This window comes from Oryzias latipes, chromosome 2, assembly GCF_002234675.1.
Source record: "Oryzias latipes chromosome 2, ASM223467v1".
Classification (NCBI taxonomy): domain Eukaryota; kingdom Metazoa; phylum Chordata; class Actinopteri; order Beloniformes; family Adrianichthyidae; genus Oryzias; species Oryzias latipes.
In genome coordinates this window covers 18,550,217-18,575,401 of record NC_019860.2, presented here as the reverse complement: position 1 = coordinate 18,575,401, position 25,185 = coordinate 18,550,217, and the positions used below count along the sequence as shown (strand labels likewise).

At 40.9% G+C, this 25,185-nt stretch overlaps 2 protein-coding genes across 3 annotated transcripts in view; one reads left to right on the top strand and one right to left on the bottom strand.

Annotated features, from left to right (window-relative positions):
* The window catches only part of LOC101170160 (gamma-aminobutyric acid receptor subunit gamma-3), a 131,539-nt gene that overhangs the window by 44,748 nt on the left and 61,606 nt on the right, over nucleotides 1-25,185 (top strand). The window contains exon 4 of the mRNA XM_023965629.1: nucleotides 24,888-24,955. Within this exon, the coding sequence (XP_023821397.1) occupies nucleotides 24,888-24,955 (68 nt within the window). The remainder of the gene's footprint in view (nucleotides 1-24,887; nucleotides 24,956-25,185) is intronic.
* LOC111949111 lies at nucleotides 4-6,735 on the bottom strand. Of its 2 annotated transcripts, XM_023965559.1 has the most exons (16): nucleotides 5,539-6,735; nucleotides 5,303-5,438; nucleotides 4,053-4,148; nucleotides 3,253-3,618; nucleotides 2,965-3,060; nucleotides 2,653-2,882; nucleotides 2,374-2,552; nucleotides 2,205-2,292; nucleotides 1,755-2,102; nucleotides 1,556-1,673; nucleotides 1,400-1,491; nucleotides 1,201-1,315; nucleotides 908-997; nucleotides 654-815; nucleotides 366-545; nucleotides 4-290 (listed from the first exon to the last, which is right to left on the bottom strand). In XM_023965559.1, exons 1-16 carry the CDS (start codon nucleotides 5,605-5,607, stop codon nucleotides 91-93), a joined length of 2,565 nt encoding a protein of 854 aa, XP_023821327.1. In that variant the 5' UTR covers nucleotides 5,608-6,735; the 3' UTR covers nucleotides 4-90. The 2 variants fall into 2 exon arrangements, with proteins under 2 accessions (XP_023821327.1, XP_023821336.1); XM_023965568.1 differs by lacking the exons at nucleotides 5,303-5,438; nucleotides 5,539-6,735 and adding an exon at nucleotides 4,528-4,736.

Here is a 25,185-nt window from a genome sequence, read left to right as displayed (position 1 = left end):
CAATTTCATTCAAGAGAATTTATTGGTCAATTATCACAGTTTACTTATGTTCTTCTGGAGACATTTGGGGGTGGGGTGGGCATGGCGGTGTCAAATATCTTCATCCGAGGAACTACTGTCTAAGTTTTCCTCATCTGTGGAAGAGTCATCTAAACACAATGCTTGCAATCCCAAAACATTCTGGTATATTTTGCGTGCAGCATCCTGTCGAGCACGGAGTTCTGTCGACCTTCTTTTCAGCAAACACAGTAGCCCCTCTCGTCCTTGCTCTGTCAAGGCGTCAGTGTTGCCTGACGATGACAAAAAGACAAATTAAAATCAAGTGTCTTTCCATATTTTCATTTATAAAAGAATGTTTTACCAACTTTGCTCAGTGATCCCTTCAGAAATCTGAGAAGAAAGCTCTTCAAGCATCCCAACCGCATTCCTTAGGTACTCCCAGTGCTGCTTAACTTCCCGAACCACAATGACCTTCTCTTCTTTCAACCTGGTCAGCAGCATTACCTTGTTAAAAAGCTGCTTTTTCTTAACCATGTCACCATGACCTAAAATTCAGCACAGTTTCAGTCATTTCAAATCCCCATTAAAATTCATCTAAAGTTAGGTATTAAAGTTTTTTGTTGAATAAAAAAAACAAAACAAAAAAAACGTACATTCCCAAGGCCAGAAATAGTTCTCATGAGCCAAAAGCACATCAGAAGAAGGTAATTTCTCTGTTTCAGACAAATCAGTGTTTCGTTTTGTGATGGCATCGTCTAAGGCTCTCTTTTCTGTAGCAATCTTCTTTCGTAATAGATGACGCCGTTTGTTGCCATCTAGAGGGAAAAAAAAAGTTCATGCATACCCAGCTTTATCTTACAAGAGTATTTCAGACATTTTCAATAACTTTTTATTTTTTTCCCCTCACCAGCCTTGCGATACAATTCATATTTCCTCTGTTTGATGCTCAGATACAGTCCTTCAATGGTTTTTTCAAGGTCATTATGACCAGTTGAATCTTGTGGGGAGAAAAGTAGAAGTAATTAAAATTATTTTAAGAACACAAGGTGCTTTGACAGTTTGACTTGGGCCAAAATTCTATAAAAAGGCATTCATTTGGAGGTTTACTAATATAAATGTCATTGGAATTAAAAAAAAAAAGAACAATTTTTGTGTGTCTGTCTGTCTATAATTTTTTCCCCCCAATAAGCTTCACAGTACCTGCAGCCCAATTTTTTACATCAGACACCCATTGCTGGACAGTGTCTTCTTGTATCGACAGCTCTTTAGTTAGTTGATCAAGATCTGCCAATGCTTCAGAAATCCTTTGTGCGGTCTGTCAAAAATATTGCAACATTGTTGAACAGTGTTTGAATGAAAGAAGTCTAAGAGTCATGGAAAATGGATGTCTAGTTTTTACCTTGATGTATCTTTTTGCTAGAATCTGGTCAAGCTTTTCCACCTTCCGCTTGTTCCATCCAATAGCCTGTATCGTAAGGATATCTGTGCGTACTTCAAGCACAACATATATTAGCCCAGCATAACAAAAAACAATACATTTTTATAATATACTTACCAGCTTTGGACATGTATTTAGAACATATGGCTGCCCGAGACAGGAAGCTGTTCACTTGCTCAACCTCCTCCCCCATTGTTATTCCTGCTCCCTCTTGGTTTCGACCTCCCCACTGCAACTGCAACAAATGTGATTTGTTTCCGTTAGCATTGAGTTTAATATCTGGAGTGATAGTGCAAAAGAGGTTGGCAATCATTACCTCACACATCCAGGAATGTGCTTTAGCATGCATGATTGAGAGGAAAGGATGCATTGTCAACAACCCCTGTAGTTCAGGACAGTGGCGCACAACCTTCTGCAGATATGGCCAATATTTGCACACCACATCGGAGCAGAAAAACCCTACATTCTGAGCAGCAAGTTCTTTTTGGAGAAAGAGAGGATATGCAAAAATTTCTCCACGGAACATATTGAGTCCTTTCAACAAGACCCCATGACGGCACACAGCAACCTCAACACCTTCCTCATCCACTTTGCTGGCAGATTTGTGAGAGGACTCTCGTGCTGCTAACCACTCGCCTCCTCCACATCTTCCCTTTCCAGGATTCTATTACAGATGACCAAAAGATATACAAATTTGATTGTTGTATATTAAGATGCATGGAATATTTTGAGAAACTTAATACACTTTTAAAAAAGTCGACCTTACATGTCGTGTTGCACCATGGATATAGTCCACAAAAGAGGCCACCTCTGTATCTTTCGCCAAAAAAACACCGTCAAAAAATCCATCAGGTCTAATGGAAAAAAAAAAAAAAACATGTTAAAATTACATCCATAGAAAATTCAACATAACATTGAAAATGTTTACCCCATACCCTGGTTGGCTTCTGAAGCGGTAAAGTTTGCGGTTCCCATCCACTGCAACAGCCAACATGGAGGGGGTGCATGCTGGGCACTTAAAGTGATGCACCAGTGACAGCCTCTCAACTTCAAATTTGGCATAGGACCACTCCAGAAAAGATTTCTGCATGGTGTCGCCACATATTTTTCCACTCTGGTTCAAAACAAAACGAAAAGAAAACAAAAAAAAGACAAAAGTTAAAGATACAACAGTCAATGTAAAACACAGTTGTTGCCTCAATTATGTAACTTACTCGACCAAAGACTTTAGTGCGCTGTTCAAGCATTCCGACAAAAGCATGCCTTGACATTCCTGGTGCAGTAATTTTAAGATCTTCATATGATGTGAACAAATCCACTGTATATAAAGTCTCAAAATGTACTGTGGCTGGCCAATATCCACTTTCAACCAAATCACCAATGCCAACATCCCAGGTTTTTCCACAGGAACAGGTAACATTTGGCAGGGATAGGTTGTATCGTCCTTTAAAAGAAATAAATCACATTTTATTACAGTATAACTTTGAAAGACTATTATTTTGAAAAAAAGAAGAAAGGAACATTACCATTCATTCCAATCAGAATCACTTGTTTTCCTGCAGAAACTTCTGTTTGACCAGTAGAGCAGTCACAGCAGGGAAGGACGACAGGCAAAAGGCATGCTTGTAAAAGTAAACAATTCATATTAGTTAAAACATAAAATATTATCTGCAAATGTGTTTTATTTCTCAAAGGAAAAAATAATGCATCTTTTTTTTTTTTTTTTTAAAAAGATTTTTAAACAAGCATTGAGGGTGGTTTTGATTTATTTAACAAATTTAAAAGGCCCATGTGATTTTAATGAGAAAAAGTACCTCTTTCGTGGAAAGTAAGTTTTCCTCCCTCTTCCTTGATGAAAGTGGTTGGTGGGAGTGGCCTATAAAATCCCTCCACCGTCGCTGATCGGTTGTGAAGTACTCTGTTGTCATGTACAGCCAAATCACATGACGCACAATAAAGTGGTCTTGGCAAACAGTCGTGACACACTATTACTGCAACCTGAGAGCGACAGTGATGGCATTGTCCCCCTTTTGGCTTCCCAGATTGCAACATCTGATCGACCATAAAAGGTCTCAACACTGTCCACTTTTCCAAGGACGAAGCTTTCCTAGCCGTCCAGTGTGATGGAGTTGGGTCTTCAGCGGGGCCCAGAAGGTCTTGAACCTCTTTGATGAGGGACCCTATTGAGGAAAAAGAAGAAACAGGGGGGGTGTTACAGTATGTAAAAGTAGATTCTGAAAATGTGTTCCACGTGATTAAGAACTCCAAAAGGCTATGAATACGTGACAATGTTTTCATCTTCAGAGCACAATGGATTTATAAATGGCAGTCGCAAAATGGTTGTATCAATTAGATTTTCACTTTGTGAAATTGAGGACTTTCTTCGCCTTTAAAAAAAAAAGTAGTGAGCATGGTGCCCGAATTTTAGCATCCAACCACTAGATATTCCTGCATTATATAGTTTTTTAGCAGTTATGGATTGAGGGGAATTCATGCAGCAACTGTTTAGACAGAAAAAAATTGAGGTAAACTATGTAGATCAACTACATTTTAATATACTTTAAATTGTTCTCAGAAAAAAAAAGTTCTGAGGACAACTGTATCAATAACTTACCTATATCGTGAGAAGGTTCTGTCACACTCTGCTGTCCACTAGTAGATGGCATGCACAATTGGTCTACAGTTGGACTTTGAGCCATTGTTGGAGTTCCTGAAATAAATAAGAGCACGAGTAAAGAGAATTATCTGCCAGACATACAGGCCTTTCACTGTTCTGGTTGCTTAGCATCCTAGAGCTGAAACAAATGCTTATTTTTGGATAGTGCACTATGGAGAAAGTTATAGCAGTTTTTCAATTCTAGCCACATTACTCAAAATCCAGAACTTCCTAATTGAGACAAGTTTAATAACATATTAAAGGTAATTATTGTGGTCCTTGGAATGGTGTACGCATAGATAGCCTTGATAATACCCTGCTAACATCTTGGCCTGTTAGGCATCATAGAGACTAAAACAATCTATATGTGTTTTATAATACAGAAAACCCCCATGATAAAAAAATAAATAAAAAGACACTGAAATGAACTTGCCTTTCACTAAATTCCAGTAATCCCTCGCCAAATTCCAGTTCACCCTTTACAAAGACAGTGGAAAGTAGGTTTTCCATATTTGTATTGTACGACTAAAAAGGATTTAGAACTAGTGGGGTCTTGTTATTAGAGTGGGAGTAAATGGAGGCGTTTCACACAGCCTTATCCCCTTCTATCATGATTGGCTATTGATGACGATGACGATGACGATGATGATGACGATGATGATGACGATGATGATGATGATGTCCCCCCACCCCGTCACTGGCCTTGTGGGCAGCGGGAGCGCCAGGGGGGTTGGGCCACTTAGTCTAGTTCTCTGAATGGTAGCCCAAATTGTTTCACCATTTTCACCCTAAAGTGCTATAAGCTAACCACTTTTTCCAAATCTAAATTCCAAAAGCCAGTGCCCTTTAACTCCCCTAGGAAGTCTGCCAAAACGAGTGTGCGTCCATGCTCACCACATTGGCATGTTTAGACCACAATGCATTGCGTTTGAATGAGTTTTTTTTATTTAATGTAAATATAATTTTTCAAAAAGGATGGTGTCCGAGTACTTTTTAAAAATCGAGGTATCAATAGCCCCCCCCAATTCTATTCTGGTTCTGCCAAAATTACAAAAACAAATCTAGACTTGTACCGCGAAAGCCACGTGTGTGCCTGATGCCAAACCTTGTGTGGCCATCTTGTCAGCAGCTTCCTACTTCCCTTGATTCCATCCCCTTTCCTTTGTTGTTTTAAAAGTGCAACAAGCAATGTGACCAGGTTTACTCACTTTTGGATGAAACAGGTTTCCGCCGCTCTCCTGTTCTACGACGTTTAGGCAAAGGATTTCCATACTCGTCCTCCTCGTGCCTAACAAAGGTCACTGGGCCTGTTCCCGACGGTTGTACAGCTGCAGGCTGTTTACGCTACAAAATAAAGTTATAAAGACATACACGATGTCACTGGTTATATAAATAAACGTTTTTTTTTTTTCATTTTTACAAAATTCAATGAAATCGAACCCACCTTGAATTCTTCTATAAGCGCGTCTGCGAGAAATAAAGCGTCATCGACTTTGTCCCCTACCGGCTCCATCGCGATCCACAAAGCATGTAAAACTCCAGGGGGTTTAAATAGGTAGTGGGTGTCACCATTTAGTTGCCCAACCCGTGGACTGACGAAACAAGCCTGCTTTGTGTAAATATTTTTTGTTTAAATTACTCAAAAGACATGTGGCTACACTAAAGTTTAATTTCTTTTTCCTAGAGATGGATCTGTAAATATGACAAAGAAAAAATCGTATGAAGAAAAAAAATGTAGCTAGGACGCCGGTGTAAAGGACACCGGTTTTGACTGGTCTTGGTATTTTCTATAAAAACATTTAGTAGAACTCATTACTATAAAACTAATAAATTTAGTGTCCATTTCTCGCAGTAAAAGCAATTAAAACGAATCAAAAGTCAGTAAATTGTCTCAAACGTTAACCTCAATTGTCTTTTTCAATAAAAAAAGAAAACCGTGGCTTCCTTCCGGTTCGCCAGTAGCGTCCGTAGCTACCACCATAGCAACATAAAAATGTTCCGTTGATACTATTTTGTTGAGTGATATAAAACAAAGTGTTTATAAAGCCAATAATAATAAATTCACATCAAAAACCCAGGCGATGTCCGCTATATTTTGGGTCCTGGCTCCTGCTAGGAAACCTGTCAGTCACGTGACCCACAGAAATGAACGAGAAAAGAATGCGCAAGTGTTGTAAAACAGTGGTCCCCAACCGCGGACCGGTAAAACGCAAGACACGTTTACCGCAGACCGGTGGGGGTGGGGGGCACGTTTACCGTGGACCGGGGGGGGTATTTTCTCTTAAGTAATAATAATAATGAACGTAAATCCACTGTGTAATCATGTGCAACTTTATCCGGTCACTTTTCAAAATAAAATAAATTTCAAAATAAAAATAAAACAATAAAATGGAAATTATTTTTTCTTTCTGTGCGTCCCGGTGCAAAAAATTTTCCGCGGATCGCCTGGTGCCAAGTGTCCCGCGGCCCGGTGCCAAGTGTCCCGCGGATGGATCGGTACCGGTGCCAAGTGTCCCGCGGCCCGGTGCCTAGTGTCCCGTGGCCCGGTGCCAAGTGTTCCGCGGATGGATCGATACCGGTGTCCCGCGGCCCGGTGCCAAGTGTCCCGCGGATGGATCGGTACCGGTGCCTAGTGTCCCGCGGCCCGGTGCCAAGTGTCCCGCGGATGGATCGGTACCGGTGCCTAGTGTCCCGCGGCCCGGTGCCAAGTGTGCCGCGGATGGATCGGTACCGATGCCTAGTGTCCCGCGGCCCGGTGCCAAGTGTCCCGCGGATGGATCGGTACCGGTGCCTAGTGTCCCGCGGCCCGGTGCCAAGTGTCCCACGGATGGATCGGTACCGGTGCCAAGTGTCCCGTGGCCCGGTGCCAAGTGTCCCGCGGATGGATCGGTACCGGTGCCAAGTGTCCCGCGGCCCGGTGCCAAGTGTCCCGCGGATGGATCGGTACCGGTGCCAAGTGTGCCGCGGATGGATCGGTACCGGTGCCTAGTGTCCCGCGGCCCGGTGCCAAGTGTCCCGCCGATGGATCGGTGCCTAGTGTCCCGCGGTACCGGTGCCAAGTGTCCCGCCGCTCAGTGCCAAGTGTGCCGCGGATGGATCGGTACCGATGCCTAGTGTCCCGCGGCCCGGTGCCAAGTGTCCCGCGGATGGATCGGAACCGGGCCTAGTGTCCCGCGGATGGATCGGTACCGGTGCCAAGTGTCCCGAGGCCCGGTGGCTTGGGACCACTGTTGTAAAATAAAGACGTTTCGCCCTGTGGACTAACGTAGGTGTAAACGTTTGTTTTTCACAATTTAGAGCCCCTAAAAAAACGTTTTCACAGAGCGAAAAAAGATAACTAAAAACTGCATTTTTATAAAAGCCTTCTGAAAGTAAATGGTATATTTCTCACTAGAAATGTTGTCAGAATAAAGATTAGTCCTTAAAAAATCCTGTTTTGTGGGATTTTCTACCGAAAAATGAACGAGCATCCGCCATGTTTTTTTTCACGGCAGGCAAAACCTCAGAAGTCACGTGATCCTGAGAAGGCTAATAGAAAATGAATAGGAAAATGAAACGTAAGTGTCTCACAAGTTACGGGCCGTTTTTGTGAACCTGTCACGTATTTCCATGTGGACAAATGTAGCTACTACACATTTTAGGATGAGACTGGGTTGTCCTGGAAGAACTTGCAGAGTTCTCAGTTATGGGTGACTGGAAGGGGGGTTGCTTCTCACCAACAGTCCTGCCCACGACTCAGAGGTGAATTTCTAATGAACTTTAAAGAAACTAAAAAGTGACAGGTGTTTGTGGATCAGAAGATGATCGGAGTGGGGCCTTAAAAATGATTCAGTGAATGATGAAGGACCAGAATCAGAGCATCAGTGAAACACTCTGAGCATGGCTAAAATGTTTTTTGTATGATAAATGTCATCCACCAGTGCAGAGGGGATGTTTTCATGTAAAAATTATCATAATAATGATGGATCCAAAAAAAGAAAAAACTTATTCTTGTCTTTGGCTACAGGGAAGTTTGTGTTTTAGCTACACAACCAGGACTGACCTTTTTTAAATGTCTAACAGCATATTTGACAGGAGAAACTATCAATCAGTACCATCTGCTAAGAGTCCAATAGATTTTGAGGACCAGAAACTCTTATTTCTGCTGCTTTTTCTTAGTGAATCTCAATTTTTCTAGGTAAACAGCAGCAGATGTCTGGCATAAGTTTTAAACTAGACACAACTACATTACTGTGTTTATTCTATGAACAATTTTTTTACCTTTCTTAGCTCTCTTCATACATGTCTGAATGGGTTGTTGCCATAAAATTTAAAATTTTACTTTTCTTAGAACCGATAATATTTCCTCAATACGTTCATAGTTATTCAGTTTATTCACCCAATAGTAAATGGTTACTTTATTTAATTTTCTTTGATAATAGACACCAATTTATTGATAGCCACTTTTAGTTTTACTACTTTAGTAATGCCTCATTCATTTTCAGCTTTAGCTTTAAACACTAAGAACATTGAATAGTGGGGTTTTACTAGAAATGTAAAAGGACCCTTATCTTTTTGTCTGTTAACTACGTGTTTGATAGTTGGGATTCCTCTTTTGGAAAAGAAACGGCATGATTTTCTCAATTGTTTCTTTTTGCGAACATGAGTCGAACCACTAGAGGGCCCAGCCATACTCGCACATTCTCTCCCATTGGCACAGTAATGGTTCTGAGTATAAATAATATTTTATGATAATTTTTCCTGCTAAAAACAAGACGGTGCTGTGTGTCTTTGGTTAACAGAGTGGAATGAATCATTTTCCGGCACATTCGCTTTTAAAGAGACTGAAAAAAGAGACTTCTAATCTGAGGTTGATCTGACAGCCCACTGAGCCCTTCATATTCCCAGCACAGAAGTCCTTGGAAAGTGAACATATGGGAGTTGAACGGTCAGCTGGGAAAAGTGCATATGAATGTACACACAAGTGTTTTCAGGGGCTGACAATGCGTAATGCATTCGTTATGCCAGCCAGGCCAAGCAGGCATAAAAGCCCCTTTTTTTTTCTTAATCGAGCCCCACGGGGTAATTCGATAATACAGATGGGAGCTGTCATGCTTTTCTGAGAGAGAACACAGAGGATGAAGATGAGCAACAAGCGGAGGATGAAGGAGAAATCATATGGTCCCTCTGGTTCAGGGCTTCTCCATAAAGAGTGGAATATTAGCGTTAAGAGAAAAGATGAGTTGATTTACAAAACTGGACTTCCTTGCATTCTTTTTTTTTTTTTTTTCCTCTTGGATAGATGCAACCAGCAAAGCAAGTTCTCAGACAACAGTAATTAGGAAAGCCCGATTTGAGATGGAGCTTTGCACATCAATCTGCCATGGATTATTTGAACAAACAAAAATAAAGGAGCCAGATAGTCTTTTTGTACAAAATCTCCTCCAGATTGTCCTTTTGTTTCAACCACAAGCGAGTCTCTGTCCATTTCTGCCTAAAACAGAGGCAATATGTTTCTGTTTTCCAGTGCATTTCCTCTGGATTTTTAGGATACCCTCAAGGTTTGAAAGCAGGCATTCAATTTTCACGCAGTCCATAAAAAATATATATTGTGCATTGTTGAGTGACTAAATTATCCCCCAAAAAATAGAGAATTATTCATGAGCCTGAATATGGGAGAGAAGCTAAATCCCAGTTGGGGCATCATATCAGGTTAGAGGCTCAAATCTCCAACCCAACAGACCCATTTCTGAGACCTAAAATCCAGTAGCACGTCTACATAAATGCGGTCATTGTAGATTCACTTCTCTATGAACCAACCGAGAACAGGCCATAACACAAAAGACAGGCTGTGCATACAATTAAAATTCAACCAGTAGGTTTTACAATAAAAAACAAACAAGACAGCTAAGTGAATCGCTTCGATTCATTGGGATGCAAGTGGCAAACTATTATGTTAATTAGGCTGCTTTTACTTACTGCTGAAACATGTTGCCTCGAAAACTCAAACAGCCATGAAAATTAACTTTTGATTGGGATTTAGACCAACAAAATAAACACATGTGTGTCAGCCAAAAAGACTAGACTACCTAGACTAGACTACACTACTTGCACTACCGATGCAAAAGTTGCAAAAACAAAAAAAAAATTCTAAGAAACAAGTAATTTGTGTCTTCTGAGTACAAGCAGGAGTCGAGGCTTTGATTTACTTTCTGTCTGCTTATTATTGCCTTTATTTGTAATTTTTATGCAGGTGTTCTTTCTAAAAGATTAGCAGCACTACAGAAGCACTTTAAAGATCCAACCTGATCATACTTTGATCCAACTTAGAAGTGTTCCCAGGGATCTTTTACTTATGATTGCGTTGTTTTGGGGGCAAAAGTAAAAGTCTGTGTTGTTTCGAAGACAATTTCCACAGAGCGGCAGTGGTTTATTAGAAATTTGCCTCAAAGTTGTGGGTGGGACCAGAAGGAACCCTCTGCTTATTTCCCATGATGCCTGTGTTGACACAGTCTCCCGCTAGCTTACAGACCCTCACGACCCCAAGCTAACATCAGCAGTGCAACAAAATTTGCGAGCAATGTTGGCGCTATCCACCCGTACAGTTTTGATCCAGATTCCAGCTCGGACAAGGGTAATGAAGACATACATGGATCTATTGGTCTACAAGTGGATGCATCAGAATGAAATGCTACAAGAACATGTTCAAAACATCAACAGTACAGTTTTCATTGGAGTGGGTCTTTAAGCATCACATTAAACAAAAACATATCTAAAGATTATTGCCTAACTTTTGTTTAAAAAACTGTCTACACTGACAATAACTCTTAAACAAGGAGCATGTCATTCTATCTTTCCATAAAAAGTTAAATGTTCATGAAACTGTCTTTTATTCATTTGGGAGCACGGATGAAATCAACCTTAGGTCAAACTTCAAGGTTTAAATATCTGCTAGTAAATTTGCATGTCTTTCACCAAAGCTACTGGGGGTTCAATTTTAGAAAAAAAATTAATGACCAAAAACAGGAACAGATGCTTCCAGAAAATGAATAATTTCAAAGTGCGGCTGCTAAGTGAAGCAGAACATTGCATTGGAATGGAACCAACAGCTCCCTTCCTCCCAGAAGGCCTGATCGTACTGAAACTGTGAGAAGGAGAAGGTGGGGAGGGATTCAACTTTTATCAGTTGGCTGTAATTGCTGGTCTGTGCAAACATTTTAACGATGCGTAGCAACTAGAGCAGTGAGCTGAACCAGAAACTAGACATAATAGGTATTAAAATACAAGACTACGGCCTAAAATTCTTTAATGGAATAAACGGGATCCATAAAAATGTCAATGTTTTCACACCCCTCATTGAGTAAAAAAAGAAAGGCTTGTTTAATGACCTTATTTCTCAAAAGCTTTACATTTTGTTAAAATTAATGATTACACACAATTGCCCAATGGGCAGTCAGGATGAGTAGCCTTGGAAAAGAAACATGTGCTTCATGTTTTCAATTAAAACGAGCACTTTTCATGTGGTGGGAAACACAAAGTGCTTTGCAGGGCAAAAACTATTTTCAGACTGATGAAAGACACACAAATCTTAGTTTCTTCTATTCAGTTTAATGGTAAAAACCCTTATTTTGCCACCAAGTTACAGCAGCCCCATAACCCTTTATCAGCAGACATGTTGCTGGCGACGCCCAAATAACACAAGCTCTTTGACATACTGTAACTCTTTGACCGTTTATGTAGTACTGTTTATGGTAGTCCAGAAAATCCCAGGCTCCGCCCCTTTCGTGTGCATCATGTGCAATCAATTACTAGATTTTCTCCGCCTGAACTGGCATCTGACTTAAAACTGTATTGTTCCAATCTTGGTTTTGTGAGGGGTTGGGAAGCTGGTGTGGGAGAGTGTTAACAGATGATGATGGGAAGAAGGGGTGGGCTTACTCTGGGCCAACAGTCCCTCCTACGAGTCGGAGGCAAATTTTAATGAACTACTGCTGCTCTGCAGAAACGGTGACCTAGAAAACGAGTGATTTTGGCTAAAAACAGCATACTCATAATTAAAAGACCAAAAGATGATCGGAGAGGGATTTTAGGGAGTTTGTCTTGATACTGCAGTTTTGAGTAGTTTTTAAAACTCTTTTAACCTTCTATTAGTAAAACAAATGAAAGCTCATAACTAGTTATAACCTGGAAGGTAACGTATCGACGACTGGACAACCCAAATGTACTTTCAGGTTGATTAATTCATAGGACATTGATAAAAACTGTATTTTAAAAATATAATAAGAGGCATTTTGTATGGAACTTTATTAGTAGTGCCTTTATAACATTACAGAGCCAGCGTTGAGCTGAAAAAAGCTCCCCCTCGGGAGAGCGCTGCATCTTTAGTGTCCATGGTTTTAGACTGTTTTCATGTAAACATGAATTAACTAGAGGCAGAATTTGGGGGGAAAATAGTGCTTTTTCTGTCCATCTGCTCCGCTTTAGTAAACCTGTCCTTGTTTTCTCAGCAGGTTTGAATTCGACTCTACAGTTGCTTCAGACTACAGGTGACTGACTGAAACCCCTCTTCTCGTGGGGGCGTTTTTCAGCAAGAAACGGCAATTGAAAATAAAAGATTTCATAGGTGGCATGAAAACGCCAAATGCAGAGAGCAAAGATTGATTAGAAATCAAAACAGGAGTTCCTCAGAGGAAAAATAATTTTTATATAATGTTTTCATGCTGTTGTAAATTCTGTTTGCATCTAATGTAATATCATTTTTTTTAAATAACATGCATAGTTTTTCTTTGTAAAATAATTTACAAAATTAGATATTTTGTAGAATAATTTGGTACTGGTAATTTTATTTATTTATTTTTTTTATCTACCAGCCAACTTGGCTGAGTCAAAAATGAGATTTTGGTGTCTGGAGTTGCGACGTCAAACTTGTAGCATCAAACCATATGCAGCAAAATCCATTTCAAGGCTGTTGCTACCAGAAATGCTCTGCCGAGTGCGTTCTAGTATTTCTCTTTATGAGAGCTCAAGCTAGCGGTAGCTCCTATAAAATCTGCTGCATTGATCTACAAACATTTTTTGAGACATTTTGTAAAGGCGGTGTTAAAATAAAATAGTTTTTGTTAAATACATTCCATAATTTGTTATTTTTGTCAAAGCAGGTAGAAAACAATCGATTAAAATCGAAAATCAAATTTGGTATAAAAAATCAGTTTTGGTTTTTTTTTTTGCGAGATCGCCCAGCTCTATTATAAATTTTTTTTTTTTTTTACCACTTTCAGAATTGAATGAATCTCAGGATTTTGCCGACACCTAAGTAGTTTGCCTCGTGTGTTTTTTACAGCATTAAGAGACCAGATCATTTTATACATTTTTTTTTTTTTTTTTTTTTTTTTTTTTAACTTGTCCTGTCCAACAGCTGGGCAGACAGACGAGAGCTGAGGGCCTCTTGTGTTGGACATATTTTACTTTAACAAGAGGGGTTATTAATCTTCTGACAAACCAAAGGTTTGTCTGAATAAACCCCTTTTGTAATTGAGGCCAAACTTTATTAATTTCAATCATGTCTGAAAATCTTTGGTGTTGGACCGGACGGTAAAGGAAAGAGGGGAAGAAGAGAGAGGGACGCTAGAGAGAGGGGGGGGTAGGGGGTGATAATAGGAGGGGAAGGGGGATAAGACCATGAAGCAGCATACAGCAACAAGTTTACTGGTTGTTAATCATTATGGTAAGGTTCAAATGCAGTACAAAAAGGGCGGGGCCTGTCCACACACACACTCAAATGTTATAAACACACCTGCTAGCTGCAAAAATGTCCACCTGTCGACATGTACACAAAACAGATAGTGTTCACACGCATACTTATGCCTTTAAACCAACTAGTGTGAAATATTTCAGTCATTCAGTCATGCAAGCTATTAGTGCAAAGGTGAGCTAACACCAGTGCTCAGGTGAGGTTTTATGTTCTTCTAAAATGGATGGTGGAACGTGAAAAGAAGGAGGGAGAGTGCCCAGCCATCCCCACCCCAAGACCCCCACCGCAGCAGCAGCGGCAGCCGGAATCCCCCCAACGCCACACGGGAACCGGCAGGGAACAACCGCCGCCCGGGCGACCAAGCCCGCCACCCAGGCCAGGGCCAGCAGGGCCGCCGCAAGGCCCCCAGAGCCAGAGGCCAGGGAAGCACGGAGGGAAAGAGAGCGCCGCCCCAGCCCAACCAGGAGAGCAGCCCCCCCGCCGCGCCGGGAGAACCCAACGCAGAGCCCCACCGGAGAAGGACGCCCACAGCCCCAAACGAGCACCCCACCACCACCCAGGAGTTCCGGGCATCCCCCCGCCCCAACCCCAGGTACGAGCCAGGACCCCCCAAGGGAGACCCGCTCCGCACTCCAGGCAACCATCCGCCCGGCCCACGGTTGGTCCAGGGAGGAGCGAGGCAGGGGGCCCGCCGCCCCCGCCCAGGAGGGGGGAACCCCGGGGAAAAAAAAAGAGGGCCCACAAGGGGTGTTATAAATATGGCCCGACCAGGCTCGGCCACAGTTGGAAATTTGGCGGGGCCCAGCACTCAGGAGCAAGGACCAGAACCCACCCCCCAGGGACCAGACACCCCCGGCTCAGATGTAATGTGAACTCCCCCACCGCGCGGAGAGAGCACCGCCGGGCCCAGGAAGCCGGCACCCCGGGGACACGGCCGCCGTTGCAAAGGGGGGCCCGCACCCCCCACCAGGGAAGAGGCAGGGGACAGACGGACCCAGGTCCCACCTTCCTTGCAAATTGTGTGTGCGTGTATGTGTGTTTGAGATGGTGTGTGTGTGCATGTGTTTATGTTGGGATGTATATATTGAGGGGGGAGGGGTGTGTGTACTAAGGGGGGTGCAGTTAAAATTGGCGGGTAGGGCACTAAGGGGACATCTCCTGATTACTCACAGTGACGTCCCCTCACCCTCCCCACCAAGGGGCCCTAAATGGCCAAGGTGCGGTTAAAATTGGCGGGTAGGGTGCTAGGAGGACATCCGCTGCTTGCTGGCAGTGATGTCCAAGCACCCCCCCTACCAAGGGCCCTACATGTCTAAGGTGCAAATAAAACCGAAAGAGGGGGGGCCCACTCCATACGGCAACCATAGGAGGGGGGCCACTGCCTAGTAAACCCCCCCCCAAGGCTCATCGCAGGCTAAGCCCCCCACCCCCTCACCCTATTATGAAGTTATACGAGGAAGGGGGTAAGTTGGGGACAGCTGATAAACTGTCCCCCGGTGGTCAAACAGCTGTCCCCCGCCCCTCCCCCAGCAAGGGGGCCAGGCCCACCCAGCCCAGGGGCCCCACCCCCGGAGGCGCCGACACCCCAGGCCCAGCACCACCCCCCCCACACAGAGAGAGAGGAGCCAGAAAGCGCCGCCCCCCCCCGGAGCATTTTATACATTTTTCATGTACATATGAATCCTCGCTACGTTTTTAATTGTTTTAAGGTAAGACTTTAATTGGCATTTTAAAGTATTTTCTTTAAGGTAAACCAACCAAGCTAAGGTTTAGGTGTGGAAAAGAGCAGCACACTTCCAGAAAACCCTCATTTCAAAAGCACAGCTACTTTGAGTCTCGTTCAGTTAGTGGAGCAGAACATTGCTCTGGAATCGAACCAACACCTCCCCCTCAAGCTTTCACCCACTGAAACTGTTGTAGTCCCAATGCAGCAGAACCATAAGTGCACACATGAATCCATATGGATGCGCCTCAAGTTGGTTGCTTTTGACCTCCAACTGTATAGATGTTCTAACACTGCCAAGATGTGATGATCGGAGCTCTCCCCATCAAAACTACTTCATTCAACGTGATGACATTAAGTGTACACTTAGACAAGTATCACCATATATCATCTAAATGCACTTGCTGACACTGCTCAGCATAAGTGGTGCCAAAATCTATTCCATGGCAAACATTTAGTGTCTACTTTCTTAACTGCAGTAATCTCTCTGCAGTCAAACTTCATTATGATCAGATGGAGAAGGTTTTTTTTTTTTTTTGTACTTTCCAAAAAGGTGTCATATTTTACAAAGTCTGGCTCAAAAAGGCAAACTTGGAACCTCTTCAGAAAAAGAAAAAAAAGATTTGCCTTCTGGGAAATAGAGCAACATGTTGATTTTTGGTTGGGTCAGAATTTCACCCACTACTTTTCAAATAGTGCACTATATAGGGAGTTTGCTATTTTGTCAGGGTCTCTGAATCTACGATGCTAAAATCCAGTGCTGTGGAAACATCAGAGAAGGTTCTACAAAAAACTAGTGTGCATAAAGGATAGACTGGTGAATATAAACCACAATGCATTGCGTTTGAATGATTTGTCCTCGAAAAAAAATGTCTGTAAATTAATCTTTTGGAAATTATCCAAGTTTTCATCATCAGAGCACAGTGGATTCATAAATAGTCTTTATAAAATTGTAATATTTATTTGGCTTTTACTTTGACAAATAAACTACGTTAAATCCAGGGCTCTAGGTAGTCCCGTACTATATCTGAGCATTTGTGTAAACTGATTTGAGCAGTAAGCCCAGAGAGCTGCCTCAAAGATATGAGGTTTCTAAAATCAAATGCTGCTCTAAAGTCAAGAAAATCAACACCAACAAGGTTATTGTAACCCAGCTCTTGATACCAGTTTTAGTCATGTGAAGAAACTGCTCTTTTTGTGGAGGATTAATACATTTGTAAGCAAGATGAAAAGTTGGGTCTTCTTCTTTTCCTTTTGGCTTTTCCCTTCACGGGTCCACGGTGAATCAGCTTCCCGTCTAACCCTGTCTTCTGCATCCTCTCCTATAACACCAGCTACCTTTATGTCTTCCTTCACTGTATCCATAAACCTCCTCTTTGGTCCTCTAGCCCTCTTGCCTGGCAGCATCCTTCTACCAATATATTCACTGTCTTTCGTCTGGATATGTCCAAACCATCTCACTCTGGCCTCTCTGACTTAATCACCAAAACCTCGACTCCCTCCGATTCCATCCTGGTCAGTCCCAAAGAGAACCTCAGCATCTTCATCCCTGCTACCGCTGCTTCTAGTCTTCTCCTCAGTGCCACTGTCTCTAAGCCGAACAACATGGCTGCTCTCATCACAGTTTTCTACTCCTTTGCTTTCTTTAGAGTTGAAACTCTTCTATCACACGACACCCAACACTTTCCCCCACCCATTCCAACCTGCCTGCACTCAATTCTTAACTTCTTTTCCACACTCTCCATTAATCTGGAGCAAATCTATAGCTGCAAATTTAGGTCTAAAGTAAATTGACAACACATTGAGTCAATAGTGACAATCCAATTCATGTTTGAAGTGAGGAACAGGAATCTATTAAACAAATCTTTTCAAGAGTCAAAATAATAATCGAGGACATTAAAGTTGTTTTGAAATCCAAACGCTGAAGTGTAGGTCTGAGTAAGACCTTAAGTTAAATATGTAATCTCAGAAAGTCTATAGTTACTACTAACAACTCATATTTTATGTCTTTAGTTGGAAAACCATCCAAATTGGCTGGAGTCTGTCAGGTCTGATGCAAGTTTAAAGCCTTAATCTTTGGAATCCAAGTCTAGAATTTTAGCTATTATATAAATTTGAAGTCTGTCAAGAACCCATTAAAACAATTATGCCTAACAAGTCATGTCTTTATTAAAGAGAAGTTCTAACTCAGTTTAATAAAATTCATGTCCCCAACTCTTTTGCCTATAGAGTTAACATTTCAAAAACCATAAATCCACCCGTCTTCGATTCTCAACGTCCAGCCCTCCAGTGATTATATCTTTTTTTAATATTAAAACTGTTATAAAACAGATTCATTTCCCTTTAAATTTTAAAATGATTCCTTAAATCTCCTTTTTTTTGAGTCATCAGAGTTTACACATCTCTTTCTCTTTCATTTCTCTCTTATGAGGATTGTCCAGGTATCGTGGATGATTCGCTTTCCATGATTTATTAACTCAAATTATGTATCTAATAGTAAAGATAGTACTTCAGTGTCATTGATATGAAATATCAACCTTAAAACACAATCTGCACTTGTACTACAAGAGTTATGCATTACAGGTAGGCAAACCAGGTACATCTGTGTCCACTTAGCATCTGACATCATGAGTTTGATTTGGGTCACTTAGCGCTCTCATTAAGTCTGTAATTAATTAAGGTGGCTGTGTAAGCTGAAACATTTTCTGTTCTAGTGCAGGTCTGTCTCACAATGATGGAATAATTTTCTCCAAATTGAAAGTACATCTTCTGCTAATGGGATCCGATTTAACATGTATTTGACCGAATGCAACATCTTTGTGTATTTTCCTCCAATGTGGCGCCACACTTGTTTAACTAGGAACATTCTCAGCTGTAGAGACAGTGAAGAGGTTTGTTTTAAAACTCTATTTATCATCATGTTGGAAATACCATCCACAATCTGTCTGGCTGAATCCTAAGCAAACAGCAGGTGGAAAAAGTGTGTAGAAAAAGAAAGGGGGGAAAAAGTGTAGAAAGCACTGGAAGGAAAAACACATGAGTCATTGATCATTTTGTCAATGTGGAACACAACAAAAAGGAAAAAAGTAATCAAAAGGGAGTCACAGCAGGTGGAACACAGAAAACTCTCATAAAAACAAGAGGGCAAAAAGTCTCATTTAGGGGGAACAAGAAGGGCTGGAGTTGAACATGACGACAAAGTTGTAATTTTCCTGAATTTTCAGTGTTTTAAATGAACATAATAATAATAATGCATTTTATTTAGAATGCGCTTTACATTTGAGATAAAATCTCAAAGCGCTATGTTATAGGGGAAGTATAAAACATTGGATTATTTAATTCCGTGCAAGTTATGTTGACTTTTATTTCATATAACTGTTGCAGTCAAATGATATATTAGTTGTTTTGCTATTTGTTCATGTATTGCATGTCTTATCGTCATCGCAATATTGATCATTAACTTCACACGTTGTTCTCCTCATATCGTGTGGCCCTAATGCTACAGCAGCTCCAGCTAAACCAAATATAACATTTTGTGTATACCGTTCCTACTACAGAGTGATGGAAGATTGGTTCAGGTAATTCACAACAACAGAAATTCAGGAAATCAGGCAAAATAAATACAATCCAAATCATTCCAATAAGGCTAATTTATCAGTACTTAATTTTAATGAAATGCTGTTAAAGTGATAAGCAGGTTATATAGGGATGGTGTTTGGTGGAAAACTTTTGCTAAATGGATGGAACAGATGAAAAGGGAGGCTATCTGCTATGACCGGTTAGGGTCAGAGAGAACAGAAAAGAGAAGGACAAACACTGGAGCATCTGTTATTAAAATTACAGAAAAAATAGATGAGCAATGATGTACATTTCTTGATAGGAAATGGCAGACGTGAGGATGGCGTAAAAACATCTGGTTCATCTCAAAACAAAAAGGTATGGCTGAAACAAATCTTAATTATAAGCTTTGTCAAAAATGAAACTTTTCAATCTAGCATTAAAGAGAAATGGGGGGGGGTTTCTGCCCCCTCACTTCAACTTTACCCTTTCTAAATGTCAAAACCAGCAGAATTCTCACTCCCAGAGCTGATGGTTCACAGCAGAACCATAAAGCAGGCACAGAGAAGCGACATCTAAACATAATTGCAAATGCACTATAGTTCAGCAGAAAATTGTCCTTTCCTCACAGACTTCTTCTAATTATTTGAAATCTGTTTCAAGCGCCAAAAACTTTCCTGAATAAATTATTTGAGTCAAGGTCTTAAAGGTCTTTTTGAATATTCATGTAGATCAAAGTTATTCAAATTGTCTAGGCTTCTAATTAGGCAGTTGCAATTTCCGGTAGATCAGAGGTGGGCACTGAGGGCCGCAGTCCTGCATGTTTTCCAGCATACCCTGCTCTGGCATGTTCTGATTGGCTGGACACACCTGAACCAGGTAATCAGCCATGAGTAGGGCAAGAGTATCTGGAAATCATGCAGACACACCGGCCCTCGAGGCCTGGAATTGCCCACCCCTGCGGTAGATGGAGGCCTATAAGAGTAAAGTTTAATCAACGGGATGAATAAATATATAAATATAGATTTTTCTTTCATATACATTTGGGTTGACACAAACCATCCTTTGCTTTGCCTCGTGAGAGGTTTCACACTTGACCCTGTGATATGTGTTTGGATCAGAACAGCTCAAAGTACATTTACATTATATAAATTACGACATGTATTTACTGCGGTTGGAAGCTCTCAAAAAGGAGAAAAAAGATTAAACATTTGTAAGGTATGCGTATTTTGTCTGAAAACCATTATTGATAGTAAAGGCAATTATCTTGATGAGACGGACCCTGGAAAAAAAGTCATTCCTTTTTTAAAGATTCGTTCTTTTGTGTGTAGTAGACACGTTACACGACCAAGTGATCGCTTTATTTTCTTGCACATCTTCTTCAAATAAAATGGAACATTTTTAAGAATGAGAAGCATGGATTTGTATATCAATACATGACAATTGAAGGAGATGAATCTCTTCACAGCCTATGAATGCTAGTTCAAGAGCTATTTCGCCAACCATTAATTTTATTGATACTCTAGAAAAAGGCCCTGTCCTCATATTATTTTGTAGGTTCATTAATTTTTAAATGCAAGCATTAAAGATAATCATTTTCAGAGGTTTTATTTGATTTAATAATTGGGTTTTATTGGGTCTATTTGTAGGTTCAAGTGTACCTAAACTTTGGGTTATTTACATAGACAACAAAACAAACATGGGCCGTATCCGAATTGCTTTCCTACCCTTCCGGCTCCTCCCCACCCCTTCATTTAGCCCTTTTTTGCAGAGTTATGGGAATATGTTTTGAAATTCGAACGTTACTACTAGGGATGGGTATCCTTAAGACTTTTTTGATACTACTCCTCTTTATACATGAAAACCTTTATTTATTTTTTTGTAGAACAATTTAAAACACAATATATGAATTTAACGTCCTTTGCAACACTAAAATAAAATAAGCTGGAAATACTAATAATAATAACTAATAATAATATTTTTTCTTAAGGTAACAGCCTAAAAAGTGCAATAAAGAACCAAAATACAGAGTTTATCAATTGGCCTCTTCATTTAAAGAACCATTACAGTGGATTTAAATGCACAATGTTGCATTTTAATTAATTTTATATTGTATGTCAGATAATGTCGTATTATTGGAGCGCAATATGAATGTGCGGCCTGTTAAAATAATATGATCATTGTTTTTTACGGTGCTGGTAGCCGTATTCCTCTTTCCCCTCATTTTTATTTAAACCACTTATCTTATTTACAGTAAATGTATACCTGAAGGCCTTAAAGTTCATTTCTGGTTGAAAGTACAGGGTGTGTTAAAGTCCCAATTATTTTGTCGAAACGAATTAGTAATTTTTTTTACCCTTGTCAGGTCACGCACTACGTACTATGACAAATAGCTACTTGAATTATATTCAGTTGTGTTTTTGTGTTGAGTACTTTTACATCACACGAACTGTACTTTCCATCATTTTACTACACACATTTTCTTCCCCCTTTCCTTTGACTACAAGGTTTTTTAAGGAAACACTTTAATTCTACCACTTCCTAAATGCTAGTTGTCCAAATTGGCCAAGAGGTTCTCACATGTCCAACAGTTTTTACCAAATTCTTTGCCACTTATGAAGCACAGAAATTGCACAGGGCGCCAGAGGGGGGATTAGGCAAAATCAACATGTCTACATGTAAATACACTTTAATTAAAAAGTGTAGTTGCTGGGAAACCCTAAATGTTTCAGATCAAGTCTGCCTTCATTCAAAATCTATCAAAAATTCCTTTTTTTTCCCTTGCTGTAATCTCATTTGTTACTTTGATGTTGACACTGGGGTCTATTTAAAGACTCTTAGAAATGCCGAGATGCTCATCTTAATATAACTCTGTTATTTTCAGCCTCTTTAGATGAATTTAATGATTAAAATGTTGTTTTTGGGTTTTTTTCCATCTGATGGAGGACATAAAGAAAATTAAGCCAAAATTGCATTTCTGAGTATTTCTTGATTAAATTGTTGTGAATCAGAGCAGACAGAAAAAGTTGAAAAAAGATTGTATTGGCTTCATACAAAAAATATGGTGGGCAGGCTACAAGCTCCTTGCTCTGCTCCATACTCATGCATCCACTTAAAGACTACTAGATAGATGTACGTCCCAGTTTTCCTCATCCAAGCATATGTCTGGCTCAAACTGTAAAGATGGATGGCTTTAATATTGCTCACCATTTTAGTTGCACTCGTTGCAACTAAAATCGTCGTTAGGTTGTGAGGGGCTGTAAGCTAGTGGGACAGCAACAGAAAGGGGAAGAGGGGGGGGGGGGGGGGTTGTTCCCACCCACAACTCTGAGGCAATTTAAAAAAAAGCAATTTTACTCTACACAGGTTATCCGATTGTCATTTTTTGATAATGGTATTTAAAAGACCACTAGGTACTCTATTTTAATGATGAAAAAGATGATTGGATTGAGGTACAGAAATTAAGCTAGAGTCAAACTTTTTTTCTTTTTTTTTTAAGCTTCTCCCTTGGCATCGATATCCGTTTGTAAAACGAGTTAAAACAATAAGGACAAACTTCCATTGAATGAAGTGGGAAAGTCACTGGTGACCAGCAGAAGGGTGATTCATGGTGTGGGCTCGAAGAGTGATGGAAAAAAAAATCTGTAAGTGTAGTTGCAGTGGAGCCCCCTGAGTCACCTGAGAAATTTGGGAAAAAATCATATTAAATGTAAAAATATTTATGACTTTGTGTTATAAGAAATATCCACAAAAAATGTCTGTAAAACATGAAACAAAGTATGTCACAAGTCAGTTGAACTACTATTTGGTATTTGTAAGGTGCTCCACAGGGCCTCTCTCTAAAGCAGTCATTAGCTGGGGTTCATGGACAATCAGAATAAACGCCTGATCAGAATACAAATGCGTAATGTAAACACATGGTTCGGAACACTCTGCCTCAATCAGAGTCATTTGGATCAAAATTACCTTCCGATCGAGATAGGTGGGTTATGCAGATTGTTGATCCGTTTATCGTGGTGCACGAAAACAGTTCATTCCGATTGTGGGTCACTACTGCGCTGGTTTAGGTCATGCGTTTCCGAGAAGGCTTAAGAGCGCGATCGGGATTGGTCGGATGCTCTAAGCGGGTAAACTTGACTCGCAGCTTCGTGTTTGCTGGCAAGGGAAGGATGTTTTGTTACAGTATGCACTCCAGACCACAGTCTGTCCGGCCGCTCTGCGGGAGCGAGCTGCTGGACTCTGGAGAACCGTATCTCCAAGCAGAGGGCCGGCTTTGGGAAGGTGTGTGAGCTGGCGGAGGTGGCTTTTGAATGCGGAAATGCCGCCCCTCACAGTCCTGAGAAACCGTGTAAATGTGAATTTTGGTTTCCAATCGTGTCCAGACAAAATAAAGGCTGATGTTATTCCCACATATTTACGTGCAGCAAAGATGCACATCGCTGCATTGCCAGCATGGATTTTAAGTTCATCCTAAGCTAAATGTTGTGAGTGAAGCACTGGCCGCACTGACTTAAAAAATTATGAGCCAACAGGCACTTGATTGATTGATTGATTTTATTTAAGTGTCATGCACTAATGTGTCCAGCCCACACGGGCTTATATGACACTGAAAGACCAAATACATAATACACAAAGAAACATGCCCATCACACAAATCCAATAACCCCCCTAATCAGAGTAACAGAATACAAAGTGTCCATTCTCATTGTACATGCCTTTGACACAAAATTTGCTAAACAAAAAATTTCATTTTCAAAAAGCCGACGTAGGATTTTTTGTAAGGGTTAATGGCCGACGAAGTGTGTGGTTATTACTTTTTAACGGAACCGTCCGATGCGACGGTTCAGGCCGACTTCGAAGGCCATTAACCCCCTCATACCATGGTCACTTACAAAAGTAATACATATTAACCAGGTTTTAGTCCTTAACTCTTGTTTTTTTTTTCCGATTTGGATCGCTTTTCTCACGCGATGCGCCGCATCACGTAACATATAGTCCGCGTCGCGCAGTGATACAAAACATTTAAGCTAGCTGACCGAAGTTCTTTTTTCACCGTGCGGTTATCAGGTTTTAATGCATACCCAGCAGCCAATCAGAATCGAGTATTCAACCGGACCATGGTATAACTTCAGATAATAATCATAACAATAAAAGCACGTTTAGAAGATCATCTCGCTCTATGCTGCAGCTCTGTTTGTTTACAACAGAACTCGCTATTTCTTCTTCTGCGTCTGTTTCCGATGTCCAAATGATTTTTTCCGACCAGAAGTGTGGCGTATGTAAACGTTTGTTATAATTGGCAGAAGTTTTTCCGGGCCAATGTCCAAAGTTCAATTCGAATCCGATCTTTGATCCGATCAAAGACATTATGGACATTTAACCGCTGCTGCTGATGTTGTGCTGTTCTTTCACATTTCTTAAGATCCTCTTTCCTCAAACTGGGTTAAATGCTGTTTCCAAGCTCATTCTGCTGAGGCTATATCCTGCCTGGAAATGCTATTACCTGCCATGGTGGCTCGGGAAGTTCTCCAGGAAGCCTTGAGAAGCTTTTTCTAAATTTCACAAGTGCAAATCCGTCTTCTACCGGTGGATTGATGGCTCTGCCGTGAACCAAAACGGAAATAAATCCATTTTATTTTGCCAAAGTGACACTATGAATAATGATAAGCCAGGTTTTTAACTCGATTATTTCTTTGATCTTTTTTTGGGGTTTGGATGGGCAGCAGGATGAATCTTCTGACAAACCGCTAAATCATCTGCTCATCTCTCCTTCTGTTCATAGAAAAACCGACCGTCATCAATGTGGGCATTTATGTCAACAGCATCGGGCCCGTGTCGTCCATCGATATGGTGAGTCGGAGTATTATTCCCCTCTTTCCTCCACCCTAACATGTTTATTTGTCCATTATCTAACATCATCCAAACTGAGAGCCTTCATTTGTCACGCTGCATTTGGAGGTCACCTGGGCTTCCACAGCTGTTTTTGTTGGCTGCCAAAGGCAAGAAAGACAGGTGTAGGTGCTTTTTTTTGTGGGCCAGCTGGGATTAAGCCAAACTCTCTGCCAACAAACCGAAGGAAG

Excerpts from the sequence above, each read along its gene's own strand:
- LOC111949111 (XM_023965559.1), bottom strand. The coding sequence starts at position 5,607 with ATGGAGCCGGTAGGGGACAAAGTCGATGACGCTTTATTTCTCGCAGAC. Across the intron at positions 2,883-2,964 it reads GATTCTGATTGGAATGAATG|GACGATACAACCTATCCCTG; the intron begins GTAATGTTCCTT and ends TTTCTTTTAAAG. Across the intron at positions 2,103-2,204 it reads TCCATGGTGCAACACGACAT|AATCCTGGAAAGGGAAGATG; the intron begins GTAAGGTCGACT and ends CATCTGTAATAG.